Raw genomic sequence first — 25,901 nt, 5'->3', positions numbered from 1 at the left:
GTTTACCCTGTAAATATTAGTGGAAAGGATAATTTCCATTCTTGAGTAGGCCCTGAGCATTCCTGGTGCTAGGCTGGACTTAGATATAGGGCAGCTGATGTCAGCAAAGTCTCTGTCCCTCACCTGTGTCCCAATCTGAGCTGGGCATGGGAAGCAAAGCAGCCCTGAGGGCAGGAGACCTCCCTCAGAAGGGGTGAGGGTTCAGGCCCCTGTAAGGTTGGGGGTGTGAGGATCTGTGCCCCACCTCTGTTGACCCCCAAGTTCTCTCCTGATGGCCCCTCTGTGACTGTGTCTTAGATTGTTTCTTTTCTGAGGAATCTTACCCATCTCTGGCTAACCAGCCATCCTCTGGGGCCAAGCAGGGTAATGTAAGGTTCAGTTCTGTCTTTTTGGTAGCCTATGCCCATGTGGCCTCCATACCCAGCACATGCCTTGGGATCCCCTCGCCTGCTGGTGGGGCCCCAGCACTGATCACATATCTCAGGGAACTCAGGTTTCTTCTCCAGGGAGGGCCCAGCTCACAGGATTGGGTGAGAGACAAATTCATTGTACCAGCCACCACAAGGATTCAAGCTTAGCATGAACAGAATGCTCAGGCAACAGCTGAGGGCAACTGGTTTGTGAGAAGAGGATCCCTCTTGGCAAAAAAAAAAAAAAAAAAAAAAAAAAAAAGGCAAGAGGGGTCAATATAGAATGCTCAAGTACCTTCCCAACATCTTAATTCCTTCTGAAAGGGATTAAATCCTTTCATGTCCTTTTTTAAATTGCTGCCAAGCATTCAAAAAATTAGTTTTTAAGTTTGGGATAATTGTACAATATGCTGTTGTAAAATATCTAAAATTATAATGACATTGTAGGATAATATCATGTAAGAATATTCTTTGCTCTAGGCCATGGCAAGTCAATTTCAAACTGGCTGTCAATTTCTTTTTGTAACTTTATATAAACTTTGTCAAGGAGGCAAAAATACAAATTACTTACTTTAGTTCAAGAGGCCAAATATATGGACTTTCAATTACAATCCTTACGACTTTTGAAGGGAACTTCTTTTTGTTTCTTTTCAAAATAATTTTCAGGCTACAGAGAGTTTCATTTAAAAATCTGTGTCACATGTAACAATTTCTTTTAAGGTTGTGGTGACCACTAGTATGGATTAGATTTAATATTTTATTTTTTTATAATTTTTTATTTTTTACATATGTGTCCTTATTCTCCCATAACCCCAAACCCCCACTTATACCCCATCCTCTTGTCTGTGCCCATTGATTAGGCTTATTTGCATGTACACAAGTCCTTTGGTTGATCTCTCCACCTTATCCCCACCCTCTCCTACCTTCCCTGAGGTATTACATTCTGATTAATTTTTCTCAGTCTCTGGATTTGTTCTTGTTCATCAGTCTATGCCGTTCATTATATTCCACAAATGAGTGAGATCATATGATATTTATCTTTCTCTGCCTGGCTTATTTCACTTAACATAATGCTCTCCATTTCCATGTTGTAGCAAATGGTAGGATCTACTTCTTTTTTACTGTAGCATAATATCCCATTGTGTAGATGTACCACAATTTTTTATTTTTTTAACTTTTTATATTTTTTAAATTTCTTTATTGGTTATGGTATCACATAATTGTCCTCACCCCCCTATTTCCATCCCCTCCCCACATATGTCCCCACCCCCCTGAAGTACATGACCACTGGTTAGGCTTATCCAAGTCCTTTGGTTGATCTCTCCCCCTTCCCTCTACCCTTCTTCCCTCTGAGGTTTGACAGTCTGATGGATGCTTCCCTGTCACTGGGTCTGTTTTTGTTCTTCAGCTTAGGTTGTTCATTATTTCCCTTAGATGTGTGAGATTATGTGATACAAGAAATACACTTATAAGATTCGAAAATGAGACAAGCTATAATGGTTACTTGCTGAGAGGCAAATTAATCAGTCTGTAATGAGTTTCTTTCTGGGCCAACAGTTCTTTTGAGTCCCTATTTCAATGTTTAATGTTTCCTTGGGTGTACATGTCAGCAATGATATTTCAGTTCTGGGTGGTGGACAAATGGTAGTGATGCAGGTCTTACTGTGTCTGGTTTGGTCTTGGGCATCCTTCAGTAACGCACAGCTGCTGTCTGCTAGTATGGCAAGGTGTTGTTAGCGTCTTCCATCTCTGTTTCTCTTCTGTCTTCATGGCTGGAGCAGTCCTTTCAATTCCTCTCTATTGCAGGAATACACATGGTCTTAGAGTTATTTTTGAAAATATACAAACATATTCTCGACCAAAATTTAGTAAAGGAATATTTTTCTATAAATTTGACTTGGGGTCCTTTCATTTTTTTGCCAAAATGATTTTCCTCTGGCTTGTTTTGACACCATGTGTGTTTTTCATGGGTTTCTTACTGTTAGCATTACAAATGGAAATTAAGTTTTCTAAAGTAAAAATTTTCTAGATGTAATTTACTTACAGGATATTTTTCCCTACATGATATTCTTCTACTATCATCCCCCTTTTTAAATTTAAATATTAGGAGGCTTTTGGGAATTTTATAATGTAGTCTTGATAGCTTTTATGTTTTAATTATTTGAGTTAAAATATGACTGCTTTAGGTTCATTACATGTTATGCAATTTTACCATGAGATGAATTGCCAATCAAAATTTTTGTTAACACTTTAAGAAGAGGCTTTGGTACAGTACATTCAGTTTTTCTAGAATATTCCCTTATTTCAATTAGCCAATTTAAATTACTCTGAAAACTTGACTACTATTCTATTGTCAAACTCAACACTCTAACAACAATCTTATTTTACCCTGTGTATATTAGTGGAAAGGATTATTTGCCTTCTTGAGTAGGCTCTGAGCATTCTTGGTTCTAGGCTGGAGTTGGGTATTAAAAACCCACCTCCCCATGCCATGGCTACAAGACATCTCAAACATATCTTGTTGCAGTGAGAGGGCAGCTGCTGTCGGCCACGTCTCTGATTGTTGCCTGGGTCCAGATTTGAGCTGTGCATGGGAAGCGAAATAGCCATGGGGGCAGGAGACCTCCCTCAGAAGGGGTGAAGGTTCAGGCCCCTGCAAAGTTGGGGAGATAAGGGTCTGTGCCCCACCTCTGTTGCCCCCCCCCCCCCAAGTTCTCTCCTAATGGCTCCTTTGCGACTGTGCCTATCTTACATTGTTCCTTCCCTGAGGAATCTTACCTGTCTCTGGCTAAATAACCATTTTCTGGATGATGTGAGGTTCAGTTCTGTCTCCTTGGTAGCCTATGCCCCTGTGGCCTCCAAGCCCAGCACCTACCTTGGGATCCCTTCACCTGCTGGCAGGTTCCCAACACTGATTGCATATCTTGTGGAACTCAGATTTCTTCTTCAGGGAGGGCACAGCTCACCCCACTAGGCAAGAAACAGGTCCATGGTACCAACTACCATGATGCTTCAACCTCGTCATGAACTGAAAACTCAGGCAACAACTGTGGGCAACTGGATTGTGAGAAGAGGGTCCCTCTTTGCCAAAAGGGCAAGAGGGGCCAATATAGAATGCTCAGGTGCCTTCCCAGGTGGCCCTCTGCACATGTCATTTTTAAATTGCTGCCAGTTATTCAAAGAATTGGTTTGTAGGTTTGTTTGGGATAATTGTACATTATGCTGTTGTAATTCTAAATTAGGGGTGTCGAACTCAATCAGAGAAGGGGCCAAAATCTAAAATCCAGCCTAAATCGCGGGCCGAATGGTTTACTGAACAGTCATAAACTGTCATTGTGATGGAAACGCAGTGGAGTGCAGTGATGACAGCGTGGTGCGGGCCACATTGCAAGGCCTGGCGGGACAGATTTGGCCCGCGGGCCTTGTGTTTGACACATGTGTTCTAAATCATCAAGAGATGTCTTTTCTCCAATCACCAAACCTTTGTTTCCAATCACTAAAAAAAGATGTTTTTTTTTAATTGATCCCCAAGGGTGTGAGGTACTATTATAGGTGATGAAGCTAACACAAATCTGGGAAAAATTGTAATGACATTGTAGAATAATATCATGTAAGGATATTCTTTGCTCTAGGCCATGGCAATTCCATTTCAAACTGGCTGTCAATTTATTTTTGTATAAACAAGGCCTTAGTTACATTTTCTGCACCTCTCCCAGGACCAAGTAGTGATAGTCCCTTCCTTTAGTGTCCACACAAGCCAGAAACCTCTCTTTAACTTTATACACGAAGAAGCAGTGGTTCGATTTTGTGTCATACAAAGGGGAAGCTGGGTCACGACCCCTGTGTAATTATACTTCCTTGCCCCACCCATGGTCCTCCTGGATGACCAAGGTGATTGGTATTATTGGTGACAACATTAGGTGGGAGGTTAGCCCATCTAAGGGCTCCAACCCATGAAGGGTCAGTCATATAAGTCCAAAATGCTTCCCCTTTAGCCCCAGTTAATACTACTGTCTTACTAATGACTGCTAGCATGGCAGGAAAGATGTTATCAGGTGTTCTTGTGGTTCTGGTTACCTCACACTTTCTTTTTATTTTATTTTTTATTTTATTTTATTATTATTTTACATATGTGTCTTTATCCCCCCATAACCCCCTTCCCCGCACTCATGCCCCACCACCCTGTTATCTGTTCCCATTGATTAGGCTCATATGTATGCACACAAGTCCCTTGGTTGATCTCTCCACTTTACTCCCTCCAACCTCCTCCTTCCCTGAGGTTTGAGGTTCTGATGGACTTTACTCAGTCTCTGGGTCTGTTCTTGTTTATCAGTCTATGCCATTCATTATATTCCACAAATGAGTGAGATCATGTGGTGTTTATCTTTCTCTGCCTGGCTTATTTCACTTAGCACAATGCTCTCCATCTCCATCCATGTTGTTGCAAATGGTAGGAACTCCTTTTTTACCACAGTGTAGTATTCCATTGTGTAGAAGTACCACTGCTTTTTTAATCCACTCATCTGCTGATGGGCATATAGGCTGTTTCCAAATCTTAGCTATGGCGAATTGTGCTGCTATGAACATAGGGGTGCATATATCCTTTCTTATTCATGTTTCTATTTTCTTAGGATATATTCCTAGAAGAGGGATCACTGGGTGAAATGGGAGTTCCAGTTTTAGTTTTTTAAGGAAACTCCATACTGTTCTCCACAGTGGCTGCACCAGTCTGCATTCCCACCAGCAGAGTAAAAGAGTTCCTTTTTCTCTGCATCCTCACCAACACTTGCGGTTTGTTGATGTGTTGATGATAGTCATTCTTACTGATGTAAGAGGGTACCACATTGTTGTTTTGATTTGCATCTCTCTGATGATTAGTGACTTTGAGCAGGTTTTCATATGTCTCTTGGGCTTTCTTCTGTCTTCTTTTGAAAAGTGTCTATTTAGATCAGTTTCCAATTTCTTGATTGGAGTGTTTATCTTCTTTTTGTTAAGTTGTGTGAGTTCTCTGTAAATGTTGGAGATTAAACACTTATCATTGATATTGTTGGCAAATATGCTCTCCCACGCAGTGGGATTTCTTATTGTTTTATTGATAGTTTCTTTTGCTGTGAAAAAGCTTTTTATTTTGATGTAGCCCATTTGTTTATTTTCTCTTTAGCTTCCATTGCCCTAGGGTCAGTATCAGTGAAGAAGTTCCATTGGTATATGCCTGAAATTTTGCTGCCCGTGGATTCCTCTAGTATTTTTATGCTTTTCCATCTTATGTTTAAGTCCTGTATCCATTTTGAATTTATTTTTGTGTATGGTGTAAGTTGGTGGTCTAGTTTCATATTTTTGCATGTATCTGTCCAATTTTTCCAGCACCATTTGTTAAGGAGACTGTCTTGACTCCACTGAATGCTTATGCCTCCTTTGTCAAATATTAATTGAGCATAGTCAGTATCTACGGTGGGGTGCTTCTCCTTTTTCCGTTCAATCCCCAGTGGGGATGTGTAAGAGGCAGCAGATTGAAGTTTCTCTCTCATCCATATTTCTATCTCTCTCTACATCTCCCTTCCTCTCTCTCTAAAAACAATTTTTAAAAAAATTTAAAGAGAGTCTCCCAAATGGGAGAAGATATTTGAAAATCATATATCTCATAAAGGGTTAATATAAAATATATTGAAAAACTCATGCAACTCAATAACAACATCAAAACAATCTAATTAAAAAATGAGAAGATTTCAATAGACATTTTTCCAAGATAAACAGATGGCCAAAAGATACATAAAATGATGTTCAAAATCACTAATTGTCAGGGAAATGAAAATCAAAACCACAATGAGATATTATCTCACAACTGTCAGGATGTCTATATAGACACACACAATGAAATACTACTTACCCATAAAAAAGATTGAAATATTGCTCCCTGTGACAGCATGGATGAACCTTGAGGATATTGTGCTAAGTGAAACAAGTCAGTTATATGTGGATTATAAACAACAACAAATAAACAAAACTGATAAAATAATGTACATCAACTTAAAGCAAAACAACAATGAAATTATCAAAGAACATAAACACTAAATAAAACTAAATGAAATCCATCATTGTGTCAGTCCTCTTTCCCTCTCCGTCTCCTTATGAGTTATTTAGGACACATTGATATCTAAGTCAAGTTCAGGCAGGCTAACAGTTCCACTGTCCCTTCACATCTTTCAGTTCTTTGTTCCCTCCAACTAACTAGTGTCAAAATGTTTTGTGGGTCATTGGGAAGTCCGAAGATAAGGGTGGGACCAGGAAGGCCTCTGGAATTAGCAGTTTAGCTTTTCAAACTGTTCCTATTCCTTTCAGTGTCCTTTCTTAGCTAGAGAGATACAAGCAGTTGTCATTCACACCTTGGTGAGATTATTCTTTTGAGTTCAAATGGAGCCAAAGGAATCAGTCAGCCAAGTGGATGAATGCTGAGAGGAGCTTTGTGGGAAGGCCTTCATCAAGGGGGCTTATTCTGAACAAGTGAGCACCTGTTTTCTCCTTGAACAGTAAATAGAATCTATGTGTACTTGTGACTCAGAGTCTTACCTCTCAGGCAGATGTTTGGAATCCCCTGCTAGATATTGCATGCTAAAAAATTTATAAAATCTATTTCTATCACCCTGAAAGTAGGTAGACAAGATAAAGAGACAGGGAATAAGGGCATAGGGATTTTGTCAAAAATCCTGTGTGTCTTAGCTGCTTTTTAAAATTCTCTCCCTCTTCCTCTGTCTCTTTCTCCTTCCTTCCATTGCTTGGGAGAAAGAGAGGCAGCAGAAATAATAGGATTCTTCTTTTTATCACTCAAAAAAATTCATTTCTTTTTATAGCCAAGTAAAATTGCATTTCATATATGTACCACACTGTCTTTATTCCCTCATCTATTTTAAAAATTTTATAATAAGCTCATGTATTTTTTTAGTTTTCCTGTCAAATAATTATATTTCTCTAGAAACATACTGCTTTAGCAAATTTATTTTTAACTATGTAAAAATGCTGAACAAAAAATGCAAAATTGTATTTTCTTATGACACTTGAAATGCATATTTTATTTTTAAATTTATTTTTCAATTATAGTTTACATTAACTATATGGCTAAACAGTCCTATAGTTTACAAAGAAATCTTCCTGATATTTCTATGTGTCTACTGATGGACAATGGGTTGCTTCCATAACTTGGCTATTATAAATAATACTTCAATGAACATAGGGGTGTATATATCTTTACAAAAGTATATATCTAAACTACAGCATAGGGAATATATTCAATAATATTATAAAATCTATATATGGTGCCAGGTAGGTACTAGAATTTTTTGAGGGGATCATGTTATAAATTATATAGTTGTCTAACTACTATCTTGTACACCTGAAACTAATATAAAATAATATTTAATTTCAACTGCAATTTAAACATTGTTTTAAAGCAATTAATCAAATTATTATAGATCTACCTTACCATTTTCTAGGTACTATTTTAGATACTGGGATTGTTGTAGGAAATAAACAGGTAACATTTCTGGCCCTCATGAAACTTATATTATTAAAGGGTATATATGGGAAAACAAAACCAATAAATATGCAATACTTATAGCAGTTATAAGTATTGTTGATAAATAACAAACAATGGAAAGAGGCTAGAGAATGAAGAGAAGAGGTGCTATTTTATATATCTATTTTCTTCTGAATCTTTTTATTTGCCTTCTTCCTAAGTAGGTAAATTAGTTTAAATTCAGGTCTTTACAGAGACAAGTAGGTAGAAAAGACAGAAGTCAGTTGTGTAAAAGTTATTGGCACCATGAGAGCAAGGTATACTTATGTTATTAGACTTTAGGTATTTCCCTTATGAATTCTTCACTCCCATATATAAAGAAGTTATAAATTGCTACTAGTAAGCAAGGACAGATTTTCCTCTGAGGTCACCTGGCCTAATAGCCTTAATATTTTTTTTAATTTAAGCCAACATGAAATAGTATATTAGTTTCAGATGTATAATATAGTGATTTGACATTTATATACACGAAGATATGATAAGTCTAGTAACCACCTGTCACCATACAAATTATAATGTTACTAGTGACCCAGTGCATGGGTTAGTGCACATTGAAAGGAAATATATTAGAAGGTGGCAAGGGGGGTGGGACTGGGACAGATGGGCCAGACATACCCTAGAGCCAACATCCCTCAGTCCCTCCCCGAGGTCTGTGGAGTGAGCGGGTGCCTTTGGCAGGTGTGGTCCCTCAGCCTGGCCTGTGGAGATTGGGCCAAAACCAGCTTCCCAACACCCCGAGGGATCCCAGAGTGTGAGACAACAATCTGCAAAGTTGCTGTCATAGAGGGTGTTTAACACAAATGCAAGTGTGCAGTAAACAAGATTTGGGGCCAATAGTGCCCCAGCACAACATAACCCATGGCCAAAGGTGAAATCACGGGGTCCCATGAGGAATTGGGCTCCCTCCTCTTTGGTTTCGGGGTGTATCACTCGCGAACCACCTCTGCCAAGTCACTGCAGCTCTGTATTCCTGTATTGAGCATCTTCCCCCTGGTGGTCAGTGCATATCATAGCAACCTGTTGGATGATTGGACACTTAGCATATTAGCCATATATATATATATATATATATATATATATATATATATATATATATATATACACACACACACACACACACACACACACACACACACAGACTGACTATATTCCCTGTGATGTACATTACATTGCAGTGACTTATTTACTTTATAACTAGAATTTGCACCCCTTATCCCTTTCATTTTTTTTCTTTTTTAACCCAGGCCATTATCCCACTTCCCTATGGCAAGCTTCAGTTTGTACTCTGTATCTATGACTCTGTTTCTGTTTCCAGCAGCCTTATGTTAAAGTTGGAAATGATGAAGAAATTGGCCAAGGTCACTCAGCTTGCTAATGGAAGAATCTGGAAAGAGCCCAGACTCATATGTTCCAGTTCTGAATAGTTGTCTCACTAATTTAGAACTGTGCTTCTTATAATCCAAAACCAACCTAGTTGGCTGAATTGGGAAAACCCAATTTTCCCTACTGTGTGTTTCCTTTACACTCACACTATTGATAGTCTCACAACACGTCTGACACCAGATGTGTGGGTGTTCTTCCCCCACCAAGCAATTCTGTGATACCAGCTAAATGTCCTATAATTTACCACAATCTGACACTATCTACTTGTAGATAGCATCAGATCCCACAGTTTAAGAGCTGGGTCTCATAAGGCAGTCCTCACTTCAGGTGTCAATCACAAGTCTCCAAATTACCCACAACTTCTGTCTGACTGGGCTACACATTGGATTTTCCCATGATCCCTTCCTTAGGTTTGATTAATTTCCTAAAGTGGCTCACAGAAGTCAGGAAAACACTTATTTGCATTTTCCAGTTTATTAATGGATATGATAAAGGATGCAGATGAACAGCAAGATAGAAAGATACATAGGGAAAGGTGTGGGAGGATACCTGTGGAGTTGGAATGTATCACCCTCCCTTCATGTGTATGTGTTCACCAACATGAAAGCTCTTTGAGCCCAATATTATTAGGACTTGTATGTAGGGATGATCAGTTTTATCCATTTGCAACTCTTTACCCCTCTCTGGAGGATGGAGGTTGAGGCTGGATATTCCAAGCTTCTAATTATGGGTTGGTCTTTTTGTTGAGTAGCCCCCATCCATGAGCCTACCCAGAGTTTCCTGATTAAAACAAAAGACACTCCTGTCACCCAGGAAATTCCAAGGTTTTTAGAATCTTCAGCTTCATATCAGGAACCAGGGTCAAAGACCAAATATTAGAACAAAAAAATGTTCCTAGTGTTTTAATTACTTGGGAAATTACAAGGATTTTAGGAGTGGTGTAAATTCACATTGACCTGTATACTTGGGGCAGGTGAGTGCGTAAGATGATTAGTGGAAGAGCCAGTGTTTTATTTTCAATTCAGAGAAAGGCCATTTCTGTTTTTTAATTACACATTATTTGAGATGATTAAATACTGACCCCTTTTGCCGAAACCGGTTTGGCTCAATGGATAGAGCGTCGGCTTGGGGACTGAAGGGTCCCGGGTTCGTTTCCGGTCAAGGTCATGTACCTTGGTTGCGGGCACATCCCCAGTAGGGGTGTGCAAGAGGCAGCTGATCGATGACTCTCTCTCATCGATGTTTCTAACTCTCTATCTCTTTCCCTTCCTCTCTGTACAAAATCAATAAAACATATATTTTTAAAAAAATACTGACCCCTTTTGTTGGGGCCCCTGTAATTTTAAGAAAATCCAAGCTACACCTATCAGTTTGAAGTTCTGAAATTGCTTTCAGGAATTTTCTTCATAGACATGTGAAGCAGAAGCAACACAATCTATCCTCTTAGGGGTCTGAACTTGAGTAGCATCATGAATCTCATCAGTTTCTCTCTACTAGACAAGGTTAAAGGTGTACTCCCCATCCCCACACCCAGCTTCTAGGCCAATCTGTAAAATACTTTTGGATACATGGTCTTACTTCATCCTCATGACTATTTGAAACATGATTTTTGTTTCTGCTCAAATACACTTTTTAAAATAAAAGATGAAATGAAGAAGGACCAGAGATCGGGATGGCAGGACACAGGCTTTATTGGAGAGAAGAGTACCACTGCCAGCTGCTTCCAGAGAAAGGGTCCGGAAGAGAGCGAGGGGCGGGGTACAAGCACCTTTAAGGTGAGGATAGGGGACAGAGCTTAGGGCACCCAGCACACGCTATTGGTGATTAGGGACCTAGGGACATAGGAATTGGGGAGCTTAGGGTATTTGGCAGGTGCTGATTGGTGGTTCAGTGCTCCGGTATGTCTGGCCGCAGGTGGGTTTACATCTGTCCAACTGGAGGAAGGGAAGATCTATCATTAAACAACTCTCTTCACTCAACCTGCAATACACATAATAATGCACAATTAGCTGACTTCTTTATTGGAATATTGGTCCTCAGGTTGGCATAAAGAGATCAACTGAAGGACTTGTATGCATGCAAATAAGCATAATCAATAGATGCAAGATACTGGGTGTGGGGTGAAGGTATGTGCTGCGGGGTGGTAGAGGAGGCTGGGTGAAGGTAAATTGGGAAAGAAAAGGAGTCATATGTACTACTATTTGTAATACTTTAAACAATAAAAAAAAGCATTATTGTTGGGATCTTCCCCATGATTATTTGCATATTTAAATGATATTTATTACCATTCTAGGCTCATTCAATGATGTCACTATTTGAAAATATATTTATGACTAAAGAAACTGGATGGGCTTTCTTAAAGTTCTCAGCTCTGTGGAATCTTGAGACAACTTGCCCCAACTTAGCTATTTTTAATTCCAAAAGAAATTGTTGCTAGAATTAGCTTAAGCAATCAGTGTTGGCTTTCTAGGCTACTAAGTACCATGATGGTGATTAGTTTACCCAACCAAATTTGAAGGACATAATTAAATAATATGTATATTTGGAATTATTATGCAGGAGCTAGCCTTCTGAGTCCTTTGGGGCCTTCTTGACATGTTTGTGATTCAGGGAAATTATAAAACAATGGTTGGAAATGGGATGGTTGTCATTCTCATGTGGCTGTAAATACATTTAAAACAATGGATCCCATGGGTGTGAAAAGAGTTAATATTTGGTCCTGAGCTTCCACTGTCTTCCTGGAGCTCTATAAGACATTCTTAGGAAAGCCAAGAATTCTGAGGAATAAAAAGACTTTTGTACCAATATTGTTGTACAAGCAGTGCCTTATTCACTACCTGATATTCATTACACATTACTTGAGATTATTAAACCCACGAGGTTTTATAGAACCCTTGAGGCACTCAATACATACTTTTTAAATGAGGTAAGAATCATGTAGACTAAAACTGACACAAAAATCCTATTGAAGGAGAAACAATAACTATTAAAATTCAAGCCACTCCCGGTCTGGCAGATTGGGTAACTGAAGTTCAAGACGGGAAGAGACTGACTCAAGGTCACAGTGACTTAAGCATACTTGTTCTATTCTAAGATGAGTATGCCTGCAACTCTAGATGTGTTTAGGTAAAGGGACTTAGAATTATGATTGGGAGAAGATACATCTGCCCTAGTATTTTCAATCAGTGCTTATATGAATTTAAATATTCCAGAACTTTAAAGGGTGACACTAGCCTTGCTAGACTTAATTCTCCACCTGTACTCTTTGGGTTTAGCTTGATTTTTTATTTCATATATCAATTCATCCTCTCATTCTCAGGTGTATTTATTCTTCATGAAACACCAACCAAAAGCAAACTTAGTAATTATTTCCACAATTCTTTGGAAAGGAAATGGGTCTATCCCATTGAAAGACAAAAACCACAACCTTGTTTTTGATATGTCAGTCATATATTCCTTCATTCCTTAATACTAGAGGCAAGATTACGCTCAATGAAGAAAAAAAAATCTCTGAGATCATGGAAATGGGGATAATACATGTTGTTCCTAAAATTAATTTGCCAGAGGAAATCCTGTGACTGTCCTTATTTTACTTGCTTCAAACAAAGGAACAGGAGTAGAACAAGGAAGTTGTGCAAGGGGGAGGTGGGTCTGACTCCATATGGAGCCAGGAATAGACATTCTATTGCTAGAGTTAGTTATTATGAGGACCACAGGTTCAAGGGCTGTATTATTCTCAGCCAGAGACACACATTTATATTCAAGGTTCTTTTCCTATAATTTGGTGTTACACAGGCTGAAAGAGCCAACTTTCCAGTTATTCCACTCTCATCAAGAGATATGTGTTGAGTCTAAAGAAGGTGAGAACCCTTTTAGAGTTTGATGTAACAGCCACAAGAAGCAGGAAGGGAAAGATATTGCTGATCTTGGACTACAAGCTAAAGTTGGTCAGTCCTGGGAGGGGAGAAGGAGAGAGTGGGAGGAAAATTGAAGGCAGATTGCCAAGGGAGAATCAGTGGGCAACAGTTTGTGTTTACAATCCCCAGGAAAAAAATATATTAAACAAGGCAGAAGGAAACCTGATTAGTCTGTCCTCCAACCCATCATGTTGAAAATTTTTTGTTGTCAATGTAGTAAAGGCCTGACTGTTAACTCTTACATTTTCAATGAAGAAGCACATCCAGGTTAGTTTTAAATAGGAACATTCAAACTACCAAACCATATCCCCACTTTTTATAAGATTTGAGGATCTGGCAGCAACATTAAAGGCAGCAACATTGGAAAGCAGAATGGAATTCTGCTCTGTCCATCACATGACACAGGACTCTGGACTAACACTTTCAAACATGAATTTATTGAGCACTTAGAATGTACTCAGCAATGACTGTACTAAAATATGGAGGTAAAGTGGGGAGCAACACTGATAAGAGTTTCAACTGTTACTGAGTTTTTGTTCTTGTAGTGATTGGTGGAATGTGGAAGTAAGGGAGTATGAGAGTTCAAGTATGATAAATGAGTTTCTGACTGAGATGACTGAAAAGATTGCTGATATGAAGATGAATAGGGTGGAGGGGAAATGAGGAGTTTTATATTTGAATGGAGGCACAAGGTAGTGTTTATAAACCTAAGTGCTTGAGTCATATTATCTAGGTTTAATTACTCACTTTACCAACCATGGGCAAATTACTTCATCTTTCTACATCTCAGTTTATTCATTTGTAAAATAGGGCTAACAGAAGTGTATTCCTTCTGTTAGCTCTATTTGATGTTATGAAGTTAAATGAGATACTAACTATAAAAAGAATTTAAAAGCAGTTCCAAAGACTTGGTAAGGGCTATATATGCTTGATATTTTTTATTATTATTATTATTAGAAATATTGAATTTGTGATGTTTATGGGACAGAGAAGGCTTTAAAGATAGACTACCAGAGTTCATAACCCAGCTCTTCCAGTTACTAGCTGAGTGACTTTCTGAAAGATACTTAATATTTCAATTTCTTTATCTGTAAGTAGGGATAAACACAGTACCAACTTCACAGGGTGAGGATTAAATGAATTTATTTGCATATAAAGTACTCAAAGCAATGCCTTGCACCTAGGTCAGTTAATTATTAGTATTAATAGCATTGATGTTATTAGTATTATCATTCAACTAGAGAAGTAAAGCAAGCAGTTGGATATATAGGTAGGGAACCCAGAAATGAGATTCCTGCAAATCATGCAGAACATTATTATTGTTGGTGGTTTTCTTAAATCCAAATACAAATAATAAATGTTACTGAAAATAAAAAAATCAACTACTGTTAGCTTTTGCAATTAAGTTCAACATATAACTCTTAGACATGACTTTGTGCCCAGGGTGCAGAGGTGAACTTGATATCAGTCTGCCTTTAGTAAACTACCAATCCAAAATATTATTTTGAAAAACACACCTTCTGCCACTTGGAGCATTGGATTTGCTTCTATTCAATAGGACTCTTTTATACTTACAAGAGGTGAAATATTGAAAATAATCACAAGTAGGGCACAGGATTTACCAACCAGGTCATGCTTAGTGCAAGCATGGAATGTTAGATGTCTCTGTTGCATCAGATATTAACCTTTGACTTGCTTGGTCACAGGGATAACAGGGGGGGAGGGTCTATTCATGGGGAGGGACCAGGATAGGTAGTGAGGAGAAGGCACTTAGAAAGCTAGGGGCAGCAAGTATTTTTAAACTGATGTAGAAATATTTCAATATTCTAACCATTTGGATTCCTGTAATGGTAGCACAGTTAAAATATCAGCCCTGATGTGGGACCTTAATCTCTGTCATTTTCTCCTTTTGTCCAGAAAAACCCAAGATCTACGAGAAGGATACAGATTTGAAGACCATTCAGCCAATACTCCTAGGCAGTGAGAACACCCTTCGCTGTACAGCAAGTGGCCTGCCTGTGCCCTCCTTTATGTGGGCTTGGGAGCCCTGCAGCCAGAAAGATGAGTTGTAAGTGACTTGCAGGCCAAAGGACCCTGTATGGCACAGACTCTCGGGTTTATTGTTGCAGGCACAAGGGACTGGCAGTCTTAAGAACTTACCAGGAGATTTTATTTTCCATATAATATCACATGTACTGTCAGTAATCGTGGAATGGGGCCTGGAATTTAAAAGAAGAGGTAGTACTCCAATAGCCACCAAACACCAGGTTTTGGCCACTGTTACAGCCTCAAATTAGAGGTAGAAGTAATTGTTTTGAATCACAGGCCTGGGAAATTTAGATTGTGATTGAAGATTTAAGTGGAAGAGAAATAGAATGGGACAGGTTTCTAAATATTTGTCATTGCATGGGAAAAAATCAGTAATGGAGATAAAAAGTGGACATGTCTCACTAATTTGAGAACTGATTGAAATAATAATCCTACAATGGGAAAATCTGTTAGCAAATAGCATTTTTAGATCACAGCACACTCATTTAGCCTTCTGTGATCCTAGTGGAGAAGGTAGGGCAGAGATTCTTCTTCCCCAGTAACAAATGGAGATATGGAGGCTTAGGGAGATAAATGACTCACTTGACACAACACAGAAGTCAAGAGGATTTCACAATGAGAGCCAGGCATCCTGACTCTTACCACTTAAGAGCTTCCATTTATAAATGCCCTATCATATGCTTGGAACATATTAGATACTTTGATTTTTGCTCTGTTTCAGTCACCTTTGGGACAATGAGCCACCTGTTGTCCCTATAAGAATTAGAAAAAAATACTCTGTCCAGGGTACCTCAGCTAGTTAGAGTGTTGTCTCGAAATGCCAAGGTTGTGGGTTTTATGTTTAAATATATTTCATTGAGTTTTTACAGAGAGGAAAAGAGAGGGATAGAAAGCTAGAAACATTGATGAGAGATAAGCATTGATCAGCTGCCTCCTGCACAGCCCCCCCCCCCCCCATTGGGGATGTGCCCACAACCAAGATACATGCCCTTGACCAGAATCAAACCTGGGACCTTTCAGTCCGGAGGCCAATTCTCTATCCACTGAGCCAAACCAGTTTAGGCAAGGTTGTGGATTTGATCTCCAGTCAGAGCACATAAAATAAACAACCAATGAATGCACAACAAATTGATGTTTCCCTCAATATGATTGAAGATTTAAGTGGAAGAGAAAGTCAGTCTCTCTCTCTCTCTCTCTCTCTCTCTCTCTCTCTCTCTCTCTCTCAAAATTTAATAAATAAATTTTTAAAAATTAGAAAAAATAAAAGGAAAAATAAAAGGAAAATTTAAATCCCAAAATAGTTAGTATTTAAGAAAACTTCATCAATGTTCATCCATCTTCTACCACCAAACCTCCCTACAGGCTTGACATATATGACAAACTCTCTGCTTTACCATAACTCTGAATGTGTGGGGAGGCCAGTCCACTCAGGTTTTTTTTGTTGTCTGAAGGATTACATATTAGCTGACCAGGAGAGTTCATCTTATTAACTCAGTGCTACACTGTGCTGAAGGTTGAGTTTTAGGAACATGATAATGAATTAGAGGTTATCACTAGGGGATATTTAAACTCTGAATGGGAATGTTTAGGAAATCCAATTTTGAAGGCCCAGACCATTAAGATGTGGCCTTGATTTGATGGAAAATAAATGGGGTATAGTTATCAGACCAAGACCTAGATCTTCAAATAGAAGTGGCTGGCAGTCTATGTCTCACAGGTACTTTTCAGCCAGCTCTTATAAACAAGCTCCACTCAGTTGCTTCCTGCCTACACATAGGTAAGATTTTTAGATGGGGAGAATAACAGTGGTCCTAGCCACTTAATTATTTTGGTTCTGCCCTGCCACCTTTCCTTACTGTGACATTCAGTAACTCCCAAATGATTTCCATTGTTCTCAGTTAGCTGAGATGCAGTAAATCCAGTTACTTTTTTTTTTCTTGCACCTTTCTATTTGGAAGAAAAGAGGAGGGTATAGTGAACACTCCCCTGAGAGAAAGCCTTTTGTCCGTGGCTGGTGTGTCTCAAACCTGAGTAGACTGGCCTCCCGACTCTTTCAGAGTTATGGTAAAGCAGAGAGCTTGTCTCATATGTCAAGCCTGTAGGGAGGTCTGGTGGTAAAAGATAGATGAACATTGATGAAGTTTTCTTAAAATACTGACTATTCTGGGATTTGGGGAAAATCACTTCACCTCTATGAACCAGGAGGTCAGGATTTGATTCCCAGCCAGGTTGCATGCTTAAGTTGCTGGCTTGGTCCCCAATGTGGGGTGTGCAAGAGGCAGCTAATCAATGATTCTCTCTCATCATTGATGTTTCTATCTCTCCCTTCCTCTCTGAAATCAATAAAAATATATTAAAAAAAAAGAAAATACCTTTTCCAAGTATATCTCATAAGAAAGTTTTCATTATGTAAACATTTATTGAGTACCTACTTTATTTTAGAAGTCATACTAGTCTATATTTCTCACATTTGTATGAAAATTGAATGGAGCAAATAGTACCCATATCATGAGTTTTCTTAGAGGTTCAAACCTTGATTGTATATAAACGACAAAAAAGGAGTATAATGGGCAGGACCTACTTTGAATAAACAAAAATGACATATTTTAGAAAACAAAGACTTTATGAGGGAAAAATACTTAACCTCAAATTTAAACAAAAGGAGCCAGTTATGCAAACAGTTATGCAACAGAAAAATAATGCAGACACCAGTCTAAGCCACATATGGAACTTTGAATTTTCTAGTTGCTGCATTATACAAAGTAAAAAAGTAAACTTTTGATATATTTAATCCAATATATCAAAAATTTGTCATTTCATAACCAATCAATATAAAATATGAATAAGATATTTTAGTATTTTTTCATATTGTCATTGAAACTTTGTGTACAGTCTATACTTACAGAACATTTCAAGTGCTTATTAATATCTCCAAATAAGTCCATATTGTAACTAATATTAGCTCCATTTAACAGTTTAAGAAACAGTCTCAGAAAAGGGGAAGTGAGCTGAATTCTAGCAGTGCTTGAATTGAATTGCAGTTTTGCTGCGTATAAGTCTAGTACATTATCATTCCCTGTAGTAATATGCTTTTCTGGATATCTGGGCTGATCAACAGCTCCCCAGAATTCTCATAAACCTAATCTCTTTGCTTAAGGTTCAGAGTAAGAACATTCATTCAGGAGAAGACACCAGTGTAGTAAAATTTTACAGGGCTTCATATTCTATATCAGCCTTGAAAAATGGGTATCTTCTATACTAATAAAAGGGTAATATGCTAATTAGACTAGATAGACTGGACATCCTTTTGGACAAAACTGTGGTGGCTGTGAGGGCCAAGGGCAGGTGGCCACAGCAGCCAGTAGTGGCAGCAGCAGTAGGATGATGGGGGCAGCACCTTCCCCTGATCAGCTTGGTTGCCTCCCACAGAGGGAGGCCAGACTGTAGCTTAGGGGGAACGGGCTTAAGCTGTCAATAGGACATCCTCTGAGGGCTCCTGGACTGTGAGATGGGGCAGATCTGGTTGAGGTGACCCATCTCCCCCAGTGCACGAATTTTCATAAGGAAGTTTTCATTATGTAAAGATTTATTGAGTGCCTACTTTATTTTAGAAGTCATACTAGTCTATATTTCATGCACTGGGCCTCTATTAGATTAAAAACAATAATATTTACTCTTATGCTGATGGACTTTTAGCTACACAGGACTCCTTGCTCCTCTGATACGTCAGGCATGTTGCTAGCTCAGGACCTTTACATTTTTTCTACCCTCCATCTTCCCCAGAAATATTTGTGACAATCTTTATGAGTCATATTTTATTTCTTGTAGGACTCTGTTCAAATGTTACATTCTTAGATAGACCTTCCCTGACCATTTTGCCTTCTAAATTTTTGTGATATCTTCACAGATTATAAGATACACTATCTGCAATAATTGTTATGCTTCATACCCTTTTTATTGACTAGATTGTAAATACAATCTCATTCTTTTCCAGGTGTATGGAACGGGGCAAGCGGATCCAGCTTTCTAATGAGACTATGAAAAATTATCTCCCTATAAGCAACAAGATCCTGTCAATTGAGGAGATGGTAGTGACAAATGGAGAAAAAGCAAAGGTATAGCACTGGGAGTTGCTGTGGTAAAAGTGACCTCATAAGCTGTAAATGAGTGGGGCTGCTAGTCATACAGGTGATGTTAAATTCTAGGAATGCCTGAGATCTAGGATCTGGTTGAAAACTGTTAATTATAAAAAATAAGCTTTAGTTATGATGCTGATTTCTTTTTTTAATTTTAAAAAATTGTTTCGACTAAAGTTGACATTCAATATTATTTTATACTAGAGGTCTGGTACATGACATTTATGCACTTGGGGGGGGGGGGTTGCCCTCAGCCAGGCCTGTGCCCTCTCACAGTCCAGGAACCCTCAGGGGATGTCCGCCTGTCAGCTTAGGCCTGCTCCCGCCACTGCTGCTGCACTCACCAGCCTTGAGCCCAGCTTCTGGCTAAGCAGTATTCCCCCTATGGGAGCACACTGACCACCAAGGGGTAGCTCCTGCAATGAGCGACTGCCCTCTGGTGGTCAGTGCATGTCATAGTGACTAGTCATTCTACTGTTTGGTTGATTAGCATATTAGAGTTTCATTATGTAAGATTAGTTTCAGTTGTATAGCATACTGGTTAGCATTTATATAATTTGTGAAGTAGTACTCCCAATAAGTCTAGTACCAATCTGGTACTGTACATAGTTGTAGAATATTATTGACTATATCCTTATGCTGTATTCTACATTAGTGTGACTATTCTGTAACTACAAATTTTTACTCCTTAATCCCTTTACCTTTTCCACCTAGCCCTCCAATGCCACTTTCATCAGACAATCCTCAGTTAGTTATCTGTATCTAGAGTATGTTCATGTTTTATTTTTTAAATTTATTTTCATTGTTGACACTATTAGAGATGTCCCCAGCTCCCACTTTATCCACCTCCACCCAGCTCTCGCCCACCCCCTTTCCCTCTAGCCATCACCACACTATTGTCTGTGTCTATGGGCCATCCATATATGTCTTTTTGGCTAATCCCTTCACCTTCTTTCATCCAGTTCCAATCTCTCTCCTTCCTTTGGCAATTGTCAGTCTGTTTCATGTATCCATGCCTCCATTTCTATTTTGTTCATCAGTTTATTTATTTTTTCATTAGATTCTATATATAAGTGAGATCATATGGTATTTATCTTTGACTAGCTTATTTCATTTACCATATTAATCTCCAGGTCTATCCATGCTGTCACAATGTAGGAATTATTTTTTATGGACACGTAGTATTTTTATTGTTGTTTATTTTGCTCTTTAGATTTAACATTTAAATGGAATCGTATGGTACTTAACTTTCTTCATTTGGCTTATTTGACTTAGCATAATACCCTTTAAGCAAGATTTAATTATTTTTTTATAGCTCAGTGATATTCATTACACATACAAACATACCATATCTTATTTCTCCATTTATCTATGAATGAACACCAAGGTTTCTTTCATATATTGGCTATTGTAAGTCACGCTGCACTGAATGTAGGGTTTTATATATCACTAGAGGCTGGGTGCAAAATTCGTGCACTGGGGTGGTGTCCCTCAGCCCAGCCTGCAGTCTCTCCAATTGAGACCCCTCTCACAATATAGGACTGCTGGCTCCCAACCACTCACCTGTCTGCCTACCTGATTGCCCCTAACCTCTTTTGCCTGCCAGCCTAATCATCACCTAACCACTCCCCTGCCAGCCTGATTGACACCTGTCTCCCCTGCTGACCCAGTTGCCCCCAACTGCCCTCCCCTGCCAGGCCAATTGCCCCCAATGGCCCTCCCTTGCCAGCCCAGTCACCTTTAACTGCCCTCCCCTACTATCTTGTGGTGTCCATCTTGTGACCACATGGTGGTGACCATCTTGTGTGAAGGCATGACAGTCAATTTGCGTATTACCTCTTTCTTATATAGTATTACGAATGAGTATTTTTTTTTATTTCTTCAGATAAATACACAGTTGTGAATTGGTGGGTCATATGGCAGCTCAATTTTTAATTTTTTGAGGAATTACCATATTGTTTTTTGTAATGGATGCACCAAATTACAATCCAATAAAAAAATGGACAAAGGGCCTGAATAGATACATCTTCAAAGAGGACATATAAATGGCCAATAGACATGAAAAAATGCTCACTGTCAATAATCATCAGAGAGATGCAAATTAAAAGTACAATAAGATATTGCCTCACATCTGCTAAAATGTCTACCATCAATAAATCAACAAACACCAAGTTCTGGTGAGGATGTGAAGAAAGGGGAACCCTAGTGCACTGCTGGTGGAAATTCAGACTGGCAAAGTCACTGCGGAAAACTGTATGGAGTTTTCTCAAAAAAATGTGAAGTGAAATTGGACCCAGTGATCTCACATCTGGGAACATTGCCTAAGAATTCTGAAATACCAATCATAAAGGTTATATCACCCTTATGTTCATAGCAGTGTTATTTTGAATAGACAAGATCTAGAAACAGCCCAAGTGCACATCAGTTGATGAGTGGATAAGAAAGTTGTGATGCATTTACACAATGGAATATTATGTGGGTATACAAAAGAAGGAACTTTTACCCTTTGTGACAGAGTGGATGGACCTAGAGATTATTATGCTAAGTGAAATAAGCCAGGAAGAGAAAAAGAACTATCATATGATGTCATTTATATATGGAATCTAATGAACAAAATAAACTGATGGACAGAATAGGACCAGAGGCATGGATACATGGAATATACTGACATATCTCAGAGAGGAGGAGGCTGGGGACTGGAGGAGATTATCTAAAGAACTTATATGCATATATGCATACCCCATGGACACAGACAACAATGTGGTGAAAGTTGGGGGGGAGCCTAGGGGATGAGGCAAAGGGGGACAGTTGTCACAATGTCAACAATAAATTTAAAATAAATAAATAAATAAAATACAAGGGGTGGGGGATTCTGTGAGGGAGGAAGGCCTGATCGATGCCTGCAATCAAGTATCTGAGTAGCAAACTCAGGGTGATGGGAGCCAGGACAACGGCTCTTCTTCCTCAGTTCAGGAGGGCCTATAAGGGAAGGAGGCCTAATAGAGGCAGGCAATGTAGTTACTAATCCTTACCAAGTAGGATTCGGAGGTAAGCCAAGTCTAGCTGCCACTGCCTACTGCAATCCGAGTAGCAAACGTGGCATTACCAAAACCGGTGCAATGGCTCCCCATCCCATGGAACCCTCCTGGGTTTCTGGCACCAAATATTAGGTTGCAGAAGGAGGAATGCACTAGGCCAGAATGGTGATGGATTACGAATTTATGCAATCATCCACACACCAAGTGGCTGAGCCTAGTTGGCTCCAGCACCCAGTGATGGGAGTCAGCAGTTTTTAAAGGACTTTTGGCAGGCTTTTTCTGGGTGGGTAATTCTCTGTGCTGGTCCAGAGGGGAGAGATAATGGAACGTGGTCTCAGCAAGTAAAATGTGGTCTCAACAAAAGGGAATGTCCATAGTTAAATGACCTAAAAAGTCAGTTCTCGGGAGGAGAGTTGTCGATTCAATTATTTGATCAGACCTAACAGTCTAGTTTCATTTTTTGTATATACCTGTCCAATTTTCACAGCACTATTTATTGAATCAGAAACGAAAGAGGTGAAGTAATAACTGAGCACACACAAATACAAAGGCTCATAAAAAATACTATGAGTGACTATATTCCAACAAACTAGACAATCTGAACAAAATGGACATAGTCCTAGAAAAATACAATCTTCCAATATTTAATCAGGAAGAATGAAGCAACCTGAATAGGCTGATAACTACAATGAAATTGAAGCAATAATAAAATATCTTCCAGCAAACAAAAGCCTTGGTCCAGGTCGCTTCACAGGGGGAGTTTTATCAAACATTCAAATAAAACCTAACACCTATCCTCTTCAAATTATTTCAAAAAATTAAAGGGGAAGGAACACTTCCAAGCTCTTTCTATCAGGTAAGCATTATCTTAATTCCAAAACCAGATATACACTACCAAGAAAGAGAATTACAGACCAATATCCCTGATGAACAAAGATGCTAAAATCCTTAACAAAATATTAACAAATTATATCCAGCATTACATTAAAATATCCTACACCATTACCAAGTGGAATTTATTCAGAGATGCAAGGCTGATACAATATTTGTAAATCAATTAATGTGATACACATCGCAAGACAAAAATCACATGATGGTATCAATTGATGTCAAAAAAGCATTTGACAAAATCCAATACCATTTTTCATAAAAAACTCCCAGCAAAATAGGAATAGAGGGATCATACCTCAACATAATAAAAGCTATATATGACAAAACTACAGCCAACATCATACTCAATGGGCCAAAACTAAAACCATTTCCCATAAGAACAGGAACAAGACAGGATGCTCTCTTTCACCATTCTTATTCAACATAGTACTGCAATTCCTGGCCATAGCAGACAGAGAAGACATAAAAGGCATCCAAACTGGAATGGAGGAAGTAAAACTCATTATTTGCAGATGACATGATATTGTACATAAATAAAAACTTAAAGACTCCATAAAAAAACAACTAGATTTAATAACTGAATTCAGCAATGTAGCAGGATCCAAAATTAACACCCTGAAACCTATGGAATTTTTATATACCAATAATGAACTCTTAGAAAGAGAAATGAAAAAAAAATAATTCTATTTATAATTTCAACAACAAAAAAATAAGATACTTAGGAATAAACTTAACCAAGGAGGTAAAAGACCTCTACTCAGAAAACTATAGGATATTGAAAAAAAGAGATAGAAGAAGTATAAACAATTGGAAGAATATACTATTTTCATGGATTGGTAGAATCAACATTATTAAAATGTTCATACAAAATAATCTATAAATTCAATGCAATCCCTATTGAAATATCAATAGCATATTTCACAGATCTAGAAAAAAAATAATCCAAACATTATTTGGAACTAAAAAAAGACTCTGAATAGCCACAATCTTGAGACAGGAATACAAAGTTGGAGGAATCACAATAACAGATATCTATCCTACCTAATAAAAGAGTAATATACAAATTGACCATACCTCTGCTATACCCATAAGCCATGCCCACCAGCCACTCCTAACAGCTAATCAGAGTGAGTATGCAAATAAACCCAACCAAGATGGCTACAGCCACAGAGAACAGGAAGGAGGCTTAGGTTTCCCAGGCAATGGAGGAAGCCAAGCTTTCTGCCTGCCCTTGCCAGCCTAAGCCTCTACTCAAGGCTACAAAGTTTCAATTATAGAAGGTAAAAGAATCCAAACAGAAATGGTGGCAGCCATGGAGCTGGAAAGAGTAGGAAGCTAGGGTTGCCCCCAGCAATGGAAGAAGCAAAGCTTTCTTCATACCCTGGCCAGCCCAGGCCTTCACTCCAGGCTACAAAGTTTCAATTGTAGAAAGTAAATAAATTCCAGATACCAGGGCCTCCACTTGGGTAGCCAAGGGGTGTGGCTGGCCTGCAAATTATGACAGGCCCCTCACTCAGGCTGCCCCATGCCCCAAGGGAACCCCTACCCTGATCCGGGACACCCTTCAGGGAAAACCAGCTGGCCCCCACCCATGCACCAGGCCTCTATCCTATCTAATAAAAGAGTAATATGCAGATTGACCATCATTCCAACACACAATATGGCTGCCCCCATGTGGTCAAAGATGACTGCCCCCATGTGGACACAAGATGACCACCACAAGATGGCCAGCAGGGGAGGACAGTTGGGAAGGACCAGGCCTGCAAGGAAGGGCAGTTGAGAGGGACCAGGCCAGCAGAGGAGGGAAGTTGGAGGCAAACAGGCTAGCAGGGGAACAGTTAGACATCAATCAGGTTGGCATGGGTGTTGTTAGGGGATGATCAAGCTGTCAGGCAGAAGCGGTTAGGGGCTAACAGGAAGGCAGCCAGGCGAGCAATTGGGAGCCAGCAGTCCTGGATTGTGAGAGAGATGTCCGATTGCCCGTTTAGGCCTGATCCCACCAGGATCAGGTCTAAGCAAACAGTCAGACATCCCTTGAGGGGGTCCCAGATTGGAGAGGGTGCAGGCTGGGCTCAGGGACACCTCCCCCCACCCCCATACACATATACTAGAAGCACCTGGTCTCTAGTATATATATAAAACCTTAATATACAAATAGACCAAACAGTGGAACAAAAAACAACTGAACAACTGGTCGCTATGACCACCAGGGGGTGCACGTGGAACATGGCAGGCATTGGCCGTGGCAGGATGGTGGAGCAGTTGAGCAGGGGAGCCAGACCAAGGTGGGGCAACAGTCACTGTCATTGGGGCAAGCCTCTGGTGGTTACTGAAAATTCTTTGCTCCCATGTGCCATGGTTCTGCTTGGTGCTTGCACCTGCTGCTGTTGCTGGCCCTGCTTGCACCTGCTGTCAGTACCTGGTGCTGGTCCAGATCACTTGTCACCATGAGCAGAAGAGAGTGGTGGCTGCCAGCCCCGATTGCCCCTGAAGGCTTCTCCACCTCT

At 39.3% G+C, this 25,901-nt stretch overlaps 1 protein-coding gene across 2 annotated transcripts in view; it reads left to right on the top strand.

The window, feature by feature from the left end:
• LOC118719986 (vascular endothelial growth factor receptor kdr-like) overlaps positions 1–25,901 on the top strand; it is a 241,998-nt gene that overhangs the window by 97,250 nt on the left and 118,847 nt on the right. For both annotated transcript variants that reach the window (XM_036439878.2, XM_036439879.2), the window contains exons 11-12: positions 15,198–15,348; positions 19,324–19,444. In XM_036439878.2, the coding sequence (XP_036295771.1) occupies positions 15,198–15,348; positions 19,324–19,444 (272 nt within the window). The remainder of the gene's footprint in view (positions 1–15,197; positions 15,349–19,323; positions 19,445–25,901) is intronic.

This window comes from Pipistrellus kuhlii, unplaced genomic scaffold, assembly GCF_014108245.1.
Source record: "Pipistrellus kuhlii isolate mPipKuh1 unplaced genomic scaffold, mPipKuh1.p scaffold_m20_p_16, whole genome shotgun sequence".
Taxonomy (NCBI): Eukaryota; Metazoa; Chordata; class Mammalia; order Chiroptera; family Vespertilionidae; genus Pipistrellus; species Pipistrellus kuhlii.
This window is presented reverse-complemented; position numbering and strand designations above follow the sequence as displayed.